Source organism: Cydia amplana, chromosome 1 (assembly GCF_948474715.1).
Source record: "Cydia amplana chromosome 1, ilCydAmpl1.1, whole genome shotgun sequence".
Taxonomy (NCBI): Eukaryota; Metazoa; Arthropoda; class Insecta; order Lepidoptera; family Tortricidae; genus Cydia; species Cydia amplana.
The window spans coordinates 1,172,040-1,190,443 of NC_086069.1; the positions used below are offsets into that span (position 1 = coordinate 1,172,040).

Genomic DNA, 18,404 nt, shown 5'->3' on the forward strand with positions numbered 1-18,404 from the left:
AACTCGATTGAATATAATATTATCTGGTTCTGAAACCTCTGAAAGTAGATAGTAACTACCAAGGTCACGCCGATGCCACGCCGATAGGGCAGCGTCGGCGGCGGCGGCGCGAAAATTACGTCGGCGGCGGCGGCGCGCCGGCGCGGCGCTCATATCTATCTTTAAGTCACACAATCATTAATAGAATTTGTTTTTTTTTTCCTAAACTACATGATATTTTTACTATCTTTGTTGATTGGCAAAAACTGAATTGTGGCTCAGTAATGTCATCATTTTTTTTAAATATGTAAGACGTTTTGTGAAAAAGGATAAAAAAAATATAATTTTCGCATGCGTTCAAAATGGGCTGTGGACCTTCGAACATATAATAACAGAACTATCAATACGACAAATCAAGAAATTATTCAGCCAGAATTATTAATTCATTTAAAATATCATTATCATATGTGAGTTTCTTATACCGTGTTTGAATTTGAATTAAAAGTAGTATTTTATTAATTACAAAATTGTCTCTATTTTTGCTTCTAGTTAGTATACAAATAAGAAATAACTAATTGTTCGTATAAAATTATTTGTCGTACAAACATTTATGCCCTTAAAGTATCAAATTACGCAATTTTATATTGCCGGCATTGTCAAACCCATTGACTTTTTTTTAATTTATTTTAATGTAGTGGTCAGCCGTAAAAGTATTACCATCAGCCTTAGATTGATAAAATATATTTATTTTCTTTATAAAACATGATATTTCATGATAAGTAACAGAAAGCAGTCAAATATTGTACCGGAAATATTAGTCCCGTAAATCCCGGGAGTACCGGGATTTTAATTTTGAAATCCCGGTTCTTTGCTTGCCTCTAAATCCCGGGAATTCCCGGTACTTTCGGTACCGGTATTTCCCGGGAGCAAACCCTACCACATACATATGCATGTACTTCCATTCGACCTAATGGCTCCTCTACACGATGGGTTAACGCCGGCCACTCCAAGGGACGCAGCCATGCGGTAGAATGAGATAGCAGTATCACTTGCTCCCTCTAACGCATAAATGCGTCCCTTGGAGTGGCCGGCGTTGGCCCATCGTGTAGAGGAGCCATAAGAGAAGGAGGTCAGTACGGCTGAACAAAACCATTCATTAAGCACCACTCCCAATGAGACAGATCGAATTACAGAGGGCTATAAATAAAAACTCATTTCAGTAGGCGTAGCTTAGCGTAGGAGAATCTAAGATAGAATCAGGACGTTAAAGGACACTAAATGAAATCAAAATCAAGTAATTGATAAAATCGACTTTGACACTGAGGGACGGTCTATAAATAGACGTTATTTTAGCACGCGCTATCTAGAATAGTACATTATTGTCGAGGTTCGGAAGTAGCTACTTGCAGGCTGAGGATTCGTTTTAAACGGACGACCTTGGGAGTCCGTTTAATTGAATCCGAAGCCAGCAAGTAGCCTTCCAGCCGAGTCATATATAGTGCTTTTCTCAAAAATGGTGCAAGAAATAGAAATATTTTACAGAACTTACAGAAGCAACGTTCTAATTTTCACAGAAAAAAATACAACCATTAAAAAAATTTGCTTGCCGCCTTTAAAAAAAAAGAAGTGTATTTTTCTGCTCAAAATACGCCAACCTATTTGAGACACCTAAATAGTCGCGGTACCAACATTAAGCCTGTAACAGACTATCGCACCGCACCGCGACCTTGGAGCGTCGCACCCATAAGTGAGAGCGAGAAAGAGATCTGTTTCACCCATAAGTGAGAGGGAGAAAGAGATATCTGTTTCTCGCTCTCACTTATGGGTGCGACGCTCCAAGGTCGCAGTGCGGTGCGATAGTCTGTTATAGGCTTTATAATAATAAGTGCTGATCATCTGTTTGGCTGTTTAAGGGACCTATTGCCTTCATTTGATATGGCCATTTAAAGTTTTAAAAAGTTTGGAACTCGTTAAATAATGGAATTTGTATGCGACATTGCAGTCCCGAAATCGAGACTGCAATGTTTTTAACTTTTTAATTTTTTGAATGACCATAAACTACGCACTTCGCGACCTATTTTTTAACCGGCAACGTCGACTTTGCCGTCCATTTTTGAGAAAAATAACTTACTTATTAGATTATACTCCCGCTCCAACTTTACTAACTCATTTGTTCTAAGAGAACTCCTTATAGCATGTTTTAATTCTACAGCGCTAACTTGCGTATAGGAACAACAAAATAATGTCCTATTTTCCATATTATAGGTAAAATAAAGTGAATGAAATTTTGGAAACAGATGATCTAAATATCACTTAAAGATATAACAGAAATGGAAATCATAGATCCAATCGGTGCTCTGAATATTTTTTTAGGACTACATTAAATTTTCAATAGGTATAATAGGTATTATACCTGGATTTTATCTCTGTAGGAGGGCGAATGGACTGAATGTTAAGTAACAGAATGAAGAACTTTGCTCGTAAATTATGATAATATTTCTTTCAGCTACAGCAAAGAATTCTGAAGAACTGCCGTATTCGAACTTCAAGATATTCACAAGAGACGACACGTACTAGATCCATTCTAGACACGTTATAGTTTAGATTTCAACTAGTTCTCTTTTGCAGCGCAATTCGAGCAACCAATGTCACTTTTACGTTAGATAGAGTTAGATATCTATTAGATGTGAATTGGATCTCTAAGCCATATCTTGTGGAAATCGTTCAAGAGTATCTCCAGAATCGCGCAAATGTCAAATTTGACAGGTTAGATCTTAAACATATCGTTATCGTATCTTGGCGATGTCTAAAAGATATCTAACAGATGTCTATTTCAAAATCTGAATCGGGCCCGAACTCATTTAGAATTTTATTTGGAATTGGTAGCAGTCGAAAAAAAAGGATAAAAGTACATTTACTTTTATTCTTTTTTTTCTTAAAACGATACTTGAGAAAGAATTTAGTATATGGTGAGAGTTCTTTGATATAGCTACGATACTGACTATTTACTGATAACTTAATGGTTTTCTTTGCATGGATGGTGACAAACGTTGTGCTGTGCGTAACACCGACAGTATTCAAATTGTAAACTCGAGTAATAAAAACTCTCTTCCCTTTGGGCGTCGGGTTTCAAAACAAGCCCTTGATAATCGTTTGCCCTTATCCGTCATTTTGACATTTGTTTGTTAGAAAAAGACAGAATTTAACAAAGGTTTGCTAATTATGAATACGAGAGTTTGAATATAAGTATGTCCTAAGTAAGAATATACTTCAATATGTGGCGTTTCGACACATTTCTCTAAAAACCAGTAAATGTAGAAATTCGGATCGAAAACCAATCGACTAAGAACCGAATTGAACCAGTTATTGTCCACTATTGCTCCTTTTTCTGATTAAAGATCGCCTTACTTGGCTTTTCTGAGGAAAAATTAATACGAGGATCGTGACATTTTTGTACGATAAAGCTGGACCGGGGATTCAATTAATGTCGGATGGAGAGATATTGGCGATCCTTTACTCGTGCAGTCAGCAGCAGAAGTTGCTAAGCGGGCGAGGTGTTCAGAATTACCTTAAACAATAAAGTCGCGTCAAGATCATTTTGAACACCTGGCCCGCTTAGCAACTTCTGCTGCTGACTGTACATACTACATTTATAGCTGCAGTTGACTTGGTGAGTATTAAAAGTTTTTTCATTATTTTTTTTATGTTAAGGCAGCTGCTCCAATACTGACAATTAGCGATTGAGATACTTATATCCGATGGTTAGGTCACGAAGCCCACGATTTAATCACTAAGGGCGATGTCGCTAGACTTATTATGCTGATGACGCCATCTGCTTCTATTCAAAGTAAAACCCTGTCCTTCTATCCAAAAATGTGTGGCGTCCACAGGACCAGTGGTGTCAGTTGAGTGACATCGCTCGCAACGTTTCCGTCGTGGCCTTCGTGTTAGAAAATAATCTTACAGGATTTGTGACTTTGTGTCCATGAACGTCTACGTTTTTATTAACCAACCCATAACTAGATAACCACAACTGCCAACTCAACAACAAGAACAATGATATCAACCGGTGAACCAGTTGGAAGAGCTTAATCAGAGGAAGCACTGTTAGTGACAGGGATTACTCACAATCCAATTATTGACTCACTGTCCTGACTCCTGCCGATTGACAGAGATCGCGAATGGCATGTATTGCGAATAACGGTGTCGTTCTGTATTTATTAAAACTAAAACAAATTTCACTCATTTTTTCAAGTGGGACCATGTAGGAAAACCAATATACAATCAGGCTCCCTTCCACTAACACGGAGATGAGTAGAGATGAGAGGAGTAGTGCGGGAAGGAACCAATAGTATTGGTTGTAATCCAGCGGAGCGGAGAAGAGACGTCTTATCTCCGTCTCATTGGAAAGGCAGCCTTAAGCAGTTAACTTAATCGTAGTCTTTTCTTCGGAATACAACTATACGAGTACATATACTCATTCATTAGTCGTACAACATTGCGTATCATTAATTTGAGGAAATTCATTCATTCAGGAATTCATTTTCACACCTCAAACAAATACGGAATAATTAACCTTTCAACTTTACTGAAGGAAAACCGATAATCCTACAGTAAAATAAAGCTTTTCCTAATAATAGCTTAAGACTAATAGAATGTAACCCGGGTACGTGGGAACTAATGAACGTATGGCGTGACTGTTACTCCTAGTTAGGCTTATTAAGTGGTGGTTCGTAGTCCCAAACCTAGCTCTTATTCTATTTTAAGGATATAAGGGATTTGCAACTTTAGCCCACAATACTTTAGGTTGCAATCCTCTAACTTCGTTCGAAGTAGATAAGAGGATTGCAGGTTTGCTAGTATAGGACTAAAAGGGAAAGTCAATTGAGAATGAGTAAAGGGCATTTATTGCTGTCATACTCATACTCATACTCATACTCATTTATTTGTAAAGTCATTTTACACGTCAAGGAAGAAAAATATAATAGCAACATTAAGAATACTTAGTACATAATTAATACGGTTAAAGGTCAACATTACAGTGGGTAATAATATATAATTAATACTCATAATTTATTCAATAAGAATTCCTCGTGATTGTAGAACGGGCGCTCAGCTAGCCAGTTTTTTAGGCGGTATTTAAAGCTGTATAAACTAGGCGCTTCGACTATACTTTGGGGTAATTTATTATAGATTGCGGGGCCCATCACGTGAGTTAGTTTGTTGGATTTCACTAATTTACGATCAATACCTACTAGTTTTCCGGCATTTCGTGTGTTGTAATTGGAACTCATGTTGTTCGTCTTGTATGCTGCCAGGTTCTCTCTTACGTAAATGGCTACCTGCATTACGACTATCGCAGGCAGCGTGAGGATACCTAATTTTTTGAAAAGGTCTTTCGCCGGGGTATTTGCTGGTACCTGCGCTATGATCCTGACCGCTCGTTTCTGAAAGCGAAAGACCCTCTCCCATTCGGCACAGCGTCCCCAAAGCTCTGCACCGTACTGTACCAACGAGTGTACGGTGGCGAAATAACATGTCCGGGCCACCTCTGGAGCTACAGCCTTCGCAACTCGACCCAAGCGATAACTGGACGCCGCAGGAACTGAAGATCAATTGTATAACATGAATGACATCAGCATTCACTTTAGTAATCCAGGGATCCCATTACTTCGCAAACACGGCTAAATCTCCATCCAGCACAATTATCCCCCACAGTGCCACTATTTGCCAACCTCAGTGTAGCCCCAACCCGATTTCCAATCGGGACGCCAATGGGAACTTTACTAATCACATCATAATATGACAATGATATAGAGGTAAGAGCGTGTGACCTGCAATCCGGAGGTCGCGGATTCAAACCCCGGCTCGTACCACCAAGTTTTTCGGAATTTATGTACAAAATATCATTCAAGTGATATTTCTTCAACCAAAAACGTCACTTTTGACACTGACAGATTAGTATCAAATCGGAAACAGATCGAATAACTAAAATTCGAATACGCTTGTTCGGCTCCGTATACTGACAACCAGTTTTCAGTTAAATCTCCTTACTGAAAGCGAGACTGTGTTGGTGCGAGCAAAATGCACAATATCAATAACATGTCGATAGAAGATTAAGTGCACTCTTCCAGAGTTCGAATATACCTCCCGGGCGTAAGTGCTCATTGAGGCTACGGGGCGGGTTAAATTGATATTTGTTGTGCTTTCCGGGTGTTAACAGCAACACTAATTGTAGACCGTATCTCCTCGCTATAAGGTTCACGTTAAGTCAGTCTGTGTCAAAGGTAGTGCGGAAGGCTGTGCCGTTATATTAAACGATGGGTTAAGTGGTACATGGCGTTAGGGGGAAAGTAAGGGGAAATGGGAACATTAAGCGGCAAACTAAAAAGGATTCGATAATACGAGCGAGAGCAGTAGTGCTGTCTCTGTCACTCAGTACTGCTATCACTGGCACTCTTAAAGAAGAACTACATAGAAATAGCAGGACTCAGGAGAGAAGCGCTACGCCTCGATCCCAGAGTTCTGGTATGGCCACAATATCGTCGTCTATACTCGCTCTGTTCCAGTGGACAGGCAGCCTAAAAACTCGACTTTAAGAGCCAACAGGAGCTAAGATTTAAATATTTTAGGTAAATATTTTAGGTCTCGCTAACGGAAGCGGCTCCTAAAACTAGTGCGATAAGGACAAGGCGAAAAATCCTGCGTAAAAATATCAAAAATCGAGGTTTCGTACTCGACTGTTTCCTCCTCCAAAACTTAACCAATCGTAACCAAATTTGGAAATCTAAATGATTATGACATTATCTGTGTCGGACCGTTTTGCTTTTTTGACTAATTGATGTCAGTTTTGAATAGCACGCCTCTCATTGCGGCATAGTCAATTAGGCCATTTTGGCCATTTTTGAAGGGCTCTTGCGCCTTAAAAAACAAAAATATCAAAAAACGCAAAACGGTCCGACACAGATATTGACAATATTAATCTGTGTTGAAAAAATCATTGCTCTAGCTTCAAAACCCACGGAGGAAACAGTCGAGTACGTTTGTATGGAGAAATGACCACTCCTGTTGGCTCTTAATGAGGTCGTGCAAGCAATGAAAATTCACCACCTTCCCCCCACTTCAATTAGCTCGTTATTTTATTCTAAGACCCAAAAGTCATGAGCGGCAAAGAGTCTAGGCATTTACGTCCTTTTTAGTTTAAGGCAGTGTTTCAGTAAAGCAGTGAAATTCAGAACTTTCAGAAGTTACAAGTTACAACTCTAAGAGCCTTTTTAGAAAAATGGCTTCAGTTACCAGTTACGAATTACTTTGATCGCTTTCTGAAAGCGAAAAGTTAGGGCTGTTAGTTAAAATATACCTTCATTTTGTAGACACTGTAATAATTCCTTTATATTTCAAGTATTATTAAATAAATATGTTTACAAAAAAAAATAACCAAAAGCTCCTGATTTCGAGTAGGTACCTATTATCGAAATTCGTTATTCTACTCACGTTCCTTTTCGGAAATCTAAAGCTATTTGTATAATCTGTTATTCCCGCATTTTAGATGTGTTTATTATTTGGTAAATTATTTTGAATGAGGTATACTTTTTGTACCTAAAACACGTCCATACACGTGTCGTGTTATCAATGGTTTATTGAAAAAACGCGTGATAAAACTGATAAATATTATGTGATTTATCGTCTGATCCAGTGAACGACGCGTGCCGCACGTTTTGTACACACATTATACACATAGCGGCATTCAAATAAAGCAATTATCATTGTTTAAAACTGCAGGCCGCAAATATTTTATAAATCTATAGGTAGTGACTTCCAATCCAATGTTTAAAAGAAAGCTGCGAATTAGATGCGAGAAAAAATGTTCTCGTCGTCGATATGGTGTATCTGTTCAAAAAAATATATATTTCGATTGTAATAGTACATTACATACCTAGGGAGGTGAATTCATAAATGCTCCAGATCGCAGGTGTTTGTGGCCCGAACCGAAGGTGAGGGCCATAAATATGCGATCTGGGGCTTTATGACTTACCGCCCGTGGTTTGTGTAAAGTTTTACGTCTTGCCTTGGCCAGGAAGTGAGATTTTCTTCTCGCGTAGCGGTGACGTAAAATATATATTTTTCCTAGTAATATTGTTTATCCGTCCGTTGTTTGTGGGGCAATGCACTTGTTCCGGCAAGCATAACCTATATGTTTAGCCTTGATGCAATCCGTGAACGCTGTGTACAAACTTTGTAGGTACCTATTATCTATCTTTAAAATGATATGAACCACGTGACCCGATCGTTCAGACAATAAAGGGGCCCACAGATTACCAGTTCGCCGGACTATATCAGCCTGTCACTTGTTCGGAACTGTCACATTTTGCGTTTAGGTGTAGGCCCCTTAAAGTTACACATTTTGGCAAACATTTTGTACTGTCATCAGGCGAAAGACTGATTCACATGTTTTTTTTGTTTAGATTTCAGATACATAATGGAATAGCTGCTCTATTAATAATTAAAATTCTATGTACTCACGTTTTCCTCGACGGTCTTCTTGATCTTGGCGCTGGCCTCGCTGACCTTGGCTCCCGCCTTGTTGACGGCCGAATACAGGAAGTTCCCGAGGGACTTGGCCCCGGCCACCGCCTTCGTCGTCACTGTGGAACACTTGGCTATAAGTAAATACAATAGAAATAGCCCTTTGTGCAAACTTAAACATAACTCAGAACGCCCCGTTAAACAACGGCGCGGCGTCCGTGTTAAACAAATGCAAACGTATGCGAGCAGTAGGGCTAAAATGGTCGGCTCTTTATCATTTGTCACCATGCCTGTCACGTTCTAACAAATATGTAAGTGTGAAAGTGACGCAAGGCATGAAAGGTGATAAAAATGCGACCAAAATACCGCTGCAGGATTAGTGCACGCTAAGCCGGGTCCAGACAGGAGTAGCATGTTATGTAAGATTGTGTAATATAGCGTCAACATGTGGACGGCACTGCGAGCACATTTCCGACAGCCAAAACCGACAGCCAATGGATGCGGCACGAGCATTACATGTAATGCTCGTAGTGCCGTCCACACGCATAATTCCTATTACATTACACTATGGATTACATTACACGTTGTACGCGTCTGGACTCTGCTCTACTCAAATCGTTTAGAAGCTTGATATGCCACGCTGCACGCTCCGCGAATGTCCGCGAACGCTTGCCACTGAGGCCGTCCGTATCACACGGTAAACCCTCGCCAAGGGAATCATGCTTGTTACGGCTCGGGGATTAAAACCGAAAAAGGCAAAAGACACATTTGTCACCGAGTGGCTCGGGGGTTACACGAATAAAAGGTAAGGATATCAATCTTTGACCTTGACAATGTCCTTGTTCTCGGCATTGTACAGAAAGTTCCCAAAGGACCATATTTCACTGTCTCACCTTCCGTATAAGTAATATCGTACGGCTCGGCCACGACATTGAGCGAGTGCGACGGCGGCAGCGATAACCATAGGTTGGAGAGAGACACAGCGATCGGACCTTTCATTTCCACCTATGGTTGTCGCTGCCGCCGTCGCCAGTCGCGTACTCTCGTGGCCGAGCCGTTAAGGTTAACCAGTGTGCGGCACTGTGCGACAAGCATTTTTGTACTGAATATGAGTTAGTAAAAAAACAAAATAAATAAAATACTAACGCTCCTGCATGTCAAGTACTTCGATAGCGTCAATTGACAACAACTTTTTGCCGGAGGTTTCTGTAAAGTGGAAGAAACAAAACGGGGATAAAACAAAAGAAATAGCATAATTCGGGTAAATAAAATAATGCACTACTTTCAAAAATTAAATTTGTTCAAATAGCAGAAATCTAAATTGGAACATAACTTTGAAAAGGTTAAATGAGAAAATACAAGGGAGTGTAGTTTTACAAGGGAGTGTCCAAAAATAAGAAAATAGGTCCGTACCGTCAAAAAAATGGAAGATAAGGATAAAATAGTAATGTTTCCATTTAAATAATACAAGTGAAAATCGTACTTTAAATCAATATAAAGAATGGAAGCATCTGAAAACCTCAATCATGTAACTGTGGATGATACATACCATTACCAACGCCCTGAGGCTGTTCCTCGGTAGGGGTGCCGCCTGTGGAACCCGGTCTGCTGTCCGCGCCTCCGGTGGCGCTGCAAGCAAATACGTTAAAACTCGCCTTACTCCGCGCAACGGTAGGCGAATCTTTCCAAATGTTTCAATGTACAGTCACCACACGGGATTGTTACGCCATTTAGGGTCCTCGCTAAATTGGTTGTTCCATACTTACGCTATGGAATGTCCAATTTAGCTAGAACCCTAAATGGCTTAACGATCGCGGAGCGTGATGGTACAATGGGATTTGAGGCGAGAGAAGTGGAAAGTGCGTCAGCTTGTCTTTGGTGAATCTGTTTTTTTTCTGGCGTTACGTTCTATAAAACCAAATCACTATAATTCGATCATTATTAGGGGTCATCCAGAAATCATGTGATCATATTTGGCCTATTTCTTCGCAAATTGCGGGCATTTTTCACTGTCACTCTAATTACACCTTCATTGGAGTAAAAGAGAAAGATCCCCGCAATTTGCAAATTTCGGTTTTCACGGTAGCCCCTCACAGGTTGGTATCAGCGTCGAGCGTGCGGTCCCTGGGCCTTGGGCAAGCCATGATAAAAACAAGGACAAAATGACGCACAATCCATGCACCATCTATTATACTTGGCCTTTACACCATAGGTTATGCTCGGTTACACTCCATTTACAAAGCGACAGGAAAGTGGAAGCCAGTCGATTAGTTAAATTGAACCTCCATTGTCCAAACACGTTCTAACAACCTCAACCTTACGTCTTTGAAATAAGATTCACGAATGGTCAATTTGTTAATGGTCAATATCATTCGATTTGAAATTCAGTCAGTGAATGAATGGATTATCGTTGCGTGGGCGTTGACAACCTTCAAAGGCGTGTGTTCTTGGTATTCGTAGGCACGAGACATTTTTTTAGCTACTGTTGAATAGGCATATGCACAATGTGTAACGCAAATAAATGCTAGCCTAACGAAAGTTACCAAAGCTGAATTACCAAATAAAATCGGTAATTTCATTCGTATGACTAAATTCAATTCACGAAAGAACAAAGTAAGTCTTCAAAGTAAAAAGCTTTTTCGAATTAAGTTTCCAACAGAGTCACAAGAACTCCTGCCAAAAAATCGTAGAATGGAAGCCACGCTCGCATTTTAAAACACCGTGCCGAAATAACATGAAACTTGGTATGAACAATTAAGTATATAAGATATATTTATGTGTGATATGATATTCGTTTTCGTTGCAATACATTTTAATTCAAAGAAATTATAGCGAATAAAAGTTACACACCTACAAAAATTCCACGTATGTCAGCGCCTAAGTTCTTGTGACTCTTAAAATGAAAACCTAAATGCACGTGTTTAGACAACAGAATCTTAAATCAGTAAATAGACAAAAAACTGATTTGATAGAATGCACAACAATGAGAAATAAAAAATGGGGTCTGAGCAGAGTCAATGAGTTCACGGAGGCGTGTTGGCTAGGAAATGATCTGTTATCAAATACTATGTTTCACTAGATTTTAGAAAAAAATGTAAACGTTCTTATGTGTGTCTTTGGATTAATGGATCCGCATTGCATAGATTCTGGGTGAGTAGTTGTGGCCGCATCAAACACTACTCGTATTTGTACTTTGATTCGGCGACCGCATGGTGAGCGACAGTGTAATACATAATACATAGCAACCTAACTCAGATTACGTAATTATGTGTGCATCAAGTGAAAATACAGATTTCAGCATATTTTGCCCGGCTTAACAATTTTTCCGCGAATCTATCCTATTTTTATATTCTTCACAACATCTGGATAGATTTTATTAATTGGGGTGATTTCGTTAGATCCTGTAGATTATTAAGTTCTCACGATGTTTAATAGTGACAGTAAAATCCAAAATGGAGAAAGTAAGAAAAATATTGCGCACAAAATTTTTTTTGGAAAGAGCATAAGATCAATGCGACAGAATCCTAAACTGTGGAATAAACTGTTGCCCGCGGTATTTCCGGACTGATACGACCTTCAAACCTTCAATAAAAGAGCGTACTCCCATCTTAAAGGTCGGCAACACACTTGCAACTTCTCTGGTGATACAGTGTACATGGACAACGGTAATTACTTACCATCCGGTAATTCGTTTGCTTGTTTGCCTCCTGTATCATGAAAACAAATCCGTCGGCAAGAAATTCCGTATTTTCAACGGATTTTTGACTGATTGGAAATAAAAGCTGCTTATTGATGAAGGATGAAGATGCCAATTATGTATTTACAGTTAGGAAATCCCCGTAGGCGGATTAGGCGGCATTGGCCATATGATTTCTAAAACACTGAAACACAATTTTCACTTGCGGCGCAACATATTTTAAACTCAAAACTAAATAATTATCAGCGTGGCTACCACCAGTTTGGCACTGACAAAAACGCTATCGAGAACGTAACTTACTTTCTATGCACCTCGCTCGTACTCGCATATTAGTGCGAACGAGATATACAGAAAGTAAATTACGTAGACGTTAGCGTAATATGTCAGTGACTCATGGTAGGGGTAGGGATACAGATGTATTTAAAACTGTATGAGGTTCCTATGTCTAAAATAAGTACAATGTTTTAATTCCAATGCAATGTCATAAAATTACAAAGAAATAGTGTCAGAAAATGAAAAAATGTAAGTGAATACAATATTAAAAGCTTAAAAACCCTGTTAAGGATATTGCAGTGTATATTTTATATAATATTTTCAACATGGCAACATCAAGAATATATATGTGGTTGGTGATATCGGTTACAAAATGAAAGCAGTAAATGATCATTGCATATTTGTGGCGAAAATATTTAAAAAAAATGCGTGTTCAGTGCTCAAAGCTGAGACGCAAAGTGCTTTTGATAAGCTTAGGATATAAGTATGCTGTTCCAGATGACTTCGATCTTTATGATGACTTTATTCACGTCCCCTAGGTCTGTCTCACTATTTTTGTTAATAAGCAAGGTGTAAAATAAATTAAAAAACAGCTGAGGCTTATACCCCGTACATCAAAAATTGTATTTTTGTTTTATTTTGCTGTCGTATAACAATATACATAGACATAGTCATATAGGTACATACATGTAATTTTCCGTTGAGTTACGAAAACATTAAAATACGTTATCGTAACTCAGAGAGATTTTTATAGGGAAATCTGACGAATAAAAAAAATGACTTGTTCTAACGGCTCTAACCCATTAACACCTACACCCACTTTTGGGAACCCACCATTTTTAGGGTTCCGTACCCAAAGGGTAAAAACGGTACCCTATTACTAAGACTCCGCTGTCCGTCTGTCCGTCTGTCTGTTTGTCCGTCTGTCTGTCCGTCCGTCTGTCTGTCCATCAGTCTGTCTGTCACCAGGCTGTATCTCATGAACCGTGATAACTAGGCAGTTGAAAATTTCACAGATGTAAATATTTAACAGAATAAAATAAATATTTAAGTGGGGGTACGGAACCCTTAGTGCGCGAGTCCGGCTCGCAGTTGGCCGGTTTTTTCTAATGCTGTTGGGTAGAGTTACAGTAAACGCCGTAACCTAGGTCACAATGGGCGCTAATGGGTTAATCTATTCTAGAGCTTTATTCATACACATTTTAAGTGGCAATAATGGAGCCTTGCTATCTACCAAGCGTTAATGAAGTCAGTCGACAAGCCAAACACTTTTTGTTAACAACATCATCATAAAGACCCAGAAACAACACACCAAAGCTCAAAAAGTAAACTCATTTGTTCTGCCGCCCCTCGTACCTATTATACCTAGAGTTATCATCATCGTCCTTCTCTGGCTTGGGCTCCGCGGGCTCTGCGGGCTCCGGAGCCGGCTCGGGGGCGTCAGTGGGGGCCTCGTTTTTCCGGAGCCCGGGGATCGGGATTCCAGATCCGAGCCAGCCGGTCATTTTGGACTGTACGTTTGTAAGGAGCTCGAGCTTGCTGGCTCCTTTTGTTGGGCTGCGAATTGAAAAGGGTTTGAGAAGTTGGGTCAGTTAGTAGTTGTCCTAATTTCAGTATAGTAACTACAACAATGAGAATAAAACTGAAACTTTTTAGGAAACCATTGCCCACACTCTTAACTATCCGTCGGTGGACCTTATGCCTTTTGTAATAAGGTCCACCAATGGACAATTAAGAGTAAGAGTGTTGATGTTTGTACATACATTTTAGAAAACATAAACAATTTATGGGTGAATCAACTTTTTCCTGTCACTCGTCAAGTAGCCATGTTACGGTCACCTTTAAAACTCTGATTTTATGGTATCTTTAAAAGAACCAAAAATACATTTTTATGGCATTTATTAGACCTTTTCATAACTGGCCTTCTTCTTAGCATATAAGTAGAATGTAGTAAAACATTTCTTCTAAAAAACTATGCTAAGATACAGTTGTGTGCAATATAATAGCAGTCTATAAGATAATTTTTATAAATAAATATAACCTTAGATCTATTATATTGGGTCATTATTTATAATTTTTCTGCATTACTTGGCATTGTTCCAAAATTAACTGTAACCTTTACATAAATAATATTGGAAATAAAATAATAATAATCATTTTAAAAAATGTGCAGTAGACATGTTTATGTGATTGTCTAAATTATTTTTGAACTGGTTGGCACTGTGAGCCTAATTGTTAGGAGGTATATTGCCAGCCATAGAGATCATTGACCCCGTATATCATAAATAAGTGACATAATGTATTTGTTGAAGTTAGTCACTTTTAATGTTTCTCTGTAGTCATCATGCAGCAGGATAGAGCATGTAGCCTTGAATCATTGATTGAACTATAATCTAAAATTAATTAAAACCAAATAAGTAAATTAAGGCAGATTCATTCAATTTAACAACCAAAGAAACTATTAAATGCAGCTAGATAATAAGTATGGAGGACTTTCTGAATAGTACAAAAGGTTACTTTCTAATTGCTTGGAAGATTACGTCAACCTATTTCAAGAAAATCTTATTATATTTAAAGTCAGAAGAATAATTCTTACAAGAAAGCTACAATTAAATAAGTGACATTATTTAGTGATATAAGCTTCAATACAAATAATCATACAGATATACATATAAATGAACAAGTGAACAATATTTGATAACATATGGTTATTTTTTCACATCCAGTGATTCTCAATAAGGATGTCATAATCTGCAACATATCCACATTTTCTAATTAGACTTCTGGCTCTAATGTTCTTGACCTAAATAGTCTGTTCGCTGGATCAATATTCCACCATAGTTATGCAAACAAAATTCACTGCAGTGCATTTCAGCATACTGCAACTTGCAGCTGACTTCTAGAAACTTCAAGGGATTAAACACTAATTTAAGCTCATATTCTGCGGTTAACACGCAGTTTCTCACGTGGATCATTAAAATAAGGGTTTAAGGGGCTTACGTAAATGAAGTTTATATGTTTTTTATCAGCCGTACAACGATAAAGAAGCCACGAAAAATGTAAACAAAAGAATGTACACCTCTGTCTTTCGCCTTCCGCCGTCGGCTCCCCTGTCGCTTCCTTCGTAGGGGTCGGGACTTCCTCATCCTGGGGCTCCCCTTTCGCGGCCCCCATCCACGAACTAACCTGATTAGTAAGTCCTGAAAACATTTTCACTGCCACTAGCTAACCCGATAACTACACAAATCACAAGCACTCGACTATTTCACTACGCTGCGACAGTTTCGCACATGACACACCGGGACAGTCTGCGACACGGCCGGGGAAAGCGCGATCAGCTGAAAAACTAAAGGGAACCGCGATCGACCAGGAAAATTCGACGGGTTTTCACTGCGCATGAAAACTTGCGCTTTTGCGCTATACGTTTTTACGACCGACGTTTTGATACTGCATAAAGTACTTTACTACTTTAGCTTTGTATTGTTATGAAACTCAAGTAAAAACCAATTTATTTTATATAAAAAAGAAATGTGGTTGGGCTTTGAATGTAAATAAATCTCTCTTCGGTGCTGCAAAGGCTTAAATCTTTTTAATACAAAATAATAAAATTATCCAGTGAAATAACAAAACGAAACATCAAACTAAATTACTCATTCATAAATTGTACATTCGTTCTTTTGATTAGATTGACGTTTCTTTTCCATTCAAATCATTCGTTCAAACATGACGTTTTCCGATTAGGCTAGCCAGTTTTTTGTTTCCGTTTGTGAATAATACTAAAATCACTCGTTGTTTATCTCTAATGTAATGTAGTGTTTAGTGTTCCTAGTGTCGAATTAAACCACTATAATCCATTACGCGGACCGTGCGGCAGGTTTGAATTTCCAAGATGACGGAAACTCGACGACAGCAACTACATCTTGGTAAATGCATCGAAGATTTGGATAAACTGCATAATATTCCAGATTTGAAGTCGAAGAGGGCTACTGCGTAAGTTCATACACTGCACAAAGTAAAATTTCGCCTTAATAATTCATTTCTTACTAGTTAATTTGTCTTTATTTTGAAGGTTATGTAAAACAGCGCAAAAACTTTTCGAGAGCGCAGCGGAGGCCCGTGAGAAGGGCGACGAGGAGTACTCGTACGTGTGCTACATGAAGTACTTGCGGGTCGTGGCGTGCATTAGCAAGGACAAGGACTATTTGAAGGACAAAAATTACTTCAATCAGATGTTAGGGACCAAGAACCCTAATAAGGCTATTGATGCTGCTGAAGAGCTCAAGAATAGTCTTATTGACAGGTGAGATTAATAGAAAAAAAATATTACTATAGGACAATATTTGCACAAATCAACATGGTCCCGCAGTAAGCTTAATAAAACTAGCAGTATCGGTGCTAATGAACAATATGTAATAGAGAATAGCCATAACGTAATACCTGTATAGCCATGCTCATCACCCAATAATTGTCCTTACCAGGATTTGTCACCTAAGGGTTAATTGCACCGAACCGTTTGTCACTGTTAGAATGTTTGCGTAATTTTATTGTATGTAAATTTTCATAGCAGCTCAGTCTAGCTAGCAGCAGCTAGTCAGCTGAGGTGCTGAACGGCGTCGGTCAGTCGGTCAATCCTGGTTGGTGCAACTGACCCTAAGACTATCAGTTGGAAGCCAGCGATACCTCCAACTAAGTTAAAGTATTGATCTAGCTCTTAGAATCTCCGGCACACTCAAGAAAACGCTAATTCATGTATGTGGTTGGAAAGGTTAATTACAACATGAACTTAAGGCTTATAATATTTTATTATCTTGTATTTACAATGCCAGAAATATATAGAAACACATATAGCTGCAAAACTCACCATACTTGGTCAGTTGCCCAATGAAGCACCACATCTTGAATCTTTGGAATAGTATCATTTGGATATAAATAGATTCAACTTTAAATAATGTAATTTCTGATGTGCCAACAGGTCACCCAAATTGCCTTGTAAGTGATCTCGTTGTAGACTATTTAGAAAATCTCTGAAAAGTTATCTGTTCATTGCTTAGAATTTTTAACAGGAGAGAGGAAATTCTGCTAAGCTATAATAATTATGATTTTGAATTGAATAGATTATTATATCGGCAATATACAGTGCCAGCAAAATAGTTATTTGTTTTACAAGGGGATAAAGTTGTTATTTAACCCCCCCAAGATGTCCCTAAGATGGACTAATTACCTACCTAACCCTTATATTATATTTAAGAACTGATGTAAAAAGTAATGAAATAAATGCATTTGTATTTTTAACTCCTTGTGCTAGTAATGAACTCCAAAGTTCGAAAGCCCCTCCCTCCTAGATGATGTAGTCTCACTTATATTTATGTTCAATTTATGTTCAATTTCAAATTTTAGTAAATTCTTAGGGTAACATCTAAATTTATTGTCAATAATAATGTACTCGCATAAAACAAGTCCGGGAACGGATACTACTAAATCTCATGCACAGAAGCACGTGCCAGTACACACACAACACGCAACATGAGCATCATTACCTAAGTTAAGTAAGATTTATAAGAATTAAGCGTTGTACAGTCTTTTCATTTTTGTAAAAGGTCCTGGCAGAATATCAGCGATGTGGCTTGCCGCATCACCATGCTGAGCCAGCGCCTATTCTCTGCCACGACACATGGTTTTGTGTTTGTTTTATTTTTCATTTACTTTAAGATTTTGTAAACTAATTTTTATGTTAATTTTAAGCTGCATGTCTTCTGTCATCTATGTACCATGTATGTTGTGGAAACGAATAAAGTTTTTATCTATCTATCTATCTATCTAAAGCAGAATCTTTATTGTTAAAAATACTTTGCTACCGAGTGATACACAATTTTTTTTACCACACCAATGCAAGGATATAAAGGAAGGATACAAACTCTAAAACATTACA

The 18,404-nt window shown here is 38.5% G+C and overlaps 2 protein-coding genes across 8 annotated transcripts in view; one reads left to right on the forward strand and one right to left on the reverse strand.

The window, feature by feature from the left end:
* The window catches only part of LOC134652771 (synapse-associated protein of 47 kDa), a 108,532-nt gene extending 92,624 nt beyond the window's left edge, over nucleotides 1-15,908 (reverse strand). For 3 of the 7 annotated variants that reach the window (XM_063508360.1, XM_063507964.1, XM_063508123.1), the window contains exons 1-5: nucleotides 15,555-15,908; nucleotides 13,832-14,032; nucleotides 10,055-10,134; nucleotides 9,652-9,711; nucleotides 8,503-8,624 (exon numbers count right to left, since the gene is read on the reverse strand). In XM_063508360.1, the coding sequence (XP_063364430.1) occupies nucleotides 8,503-8,624; nucleotides 9,652-9,711; nucleotides 10,055-10,134; nucleotides 13,832-14,032; nucleotides 15,555-15,685 (594 nt within the window). In that variant the 5' untranslated portion in view covers nucleotides 15,686-15,908. The remainder of the gene's footprint in view (nucleotides 1-8,502; nucleotides 8,625-9,651; nucleotides 9,712-10,054; nucleotides 10,135-13,831; nucleotides 14,033-15,554) is intronic. The other 4 variants (XM_063508045.1, XM_063508433.1, XM_063508198.1 and 1 more) reach the window with 4 other exon arrangements.
* A 257-nt stretch (nucleotides 15,909-16,165) lies between these two features.
* The window catches only part of LOC134653171 (ubiquitin carboxyl-terminal hydrolase 8), a 52,904-nt gene continuing 50,665 nt past the window's right edge, over nucleotides 16,166-18,404 (forward strand). Inside the window, exons 1-2 of the mRNA XM_063508905.1 lie at nucleotides 16,166-16,465; nucleotides 16,545-16,775. Coding sequence (XP_063364975.1) covers nucleotides 16,365-16,465; nucleotides 16,545-16,775 — 332 coding nt within the window. The 5' untranslated portion in view covers nucleotides 16,166-16,364. The remainder of the gene's footprint in view (nucleotides 16,466-16,544; nucleotides 16,776-18,404) is intronic.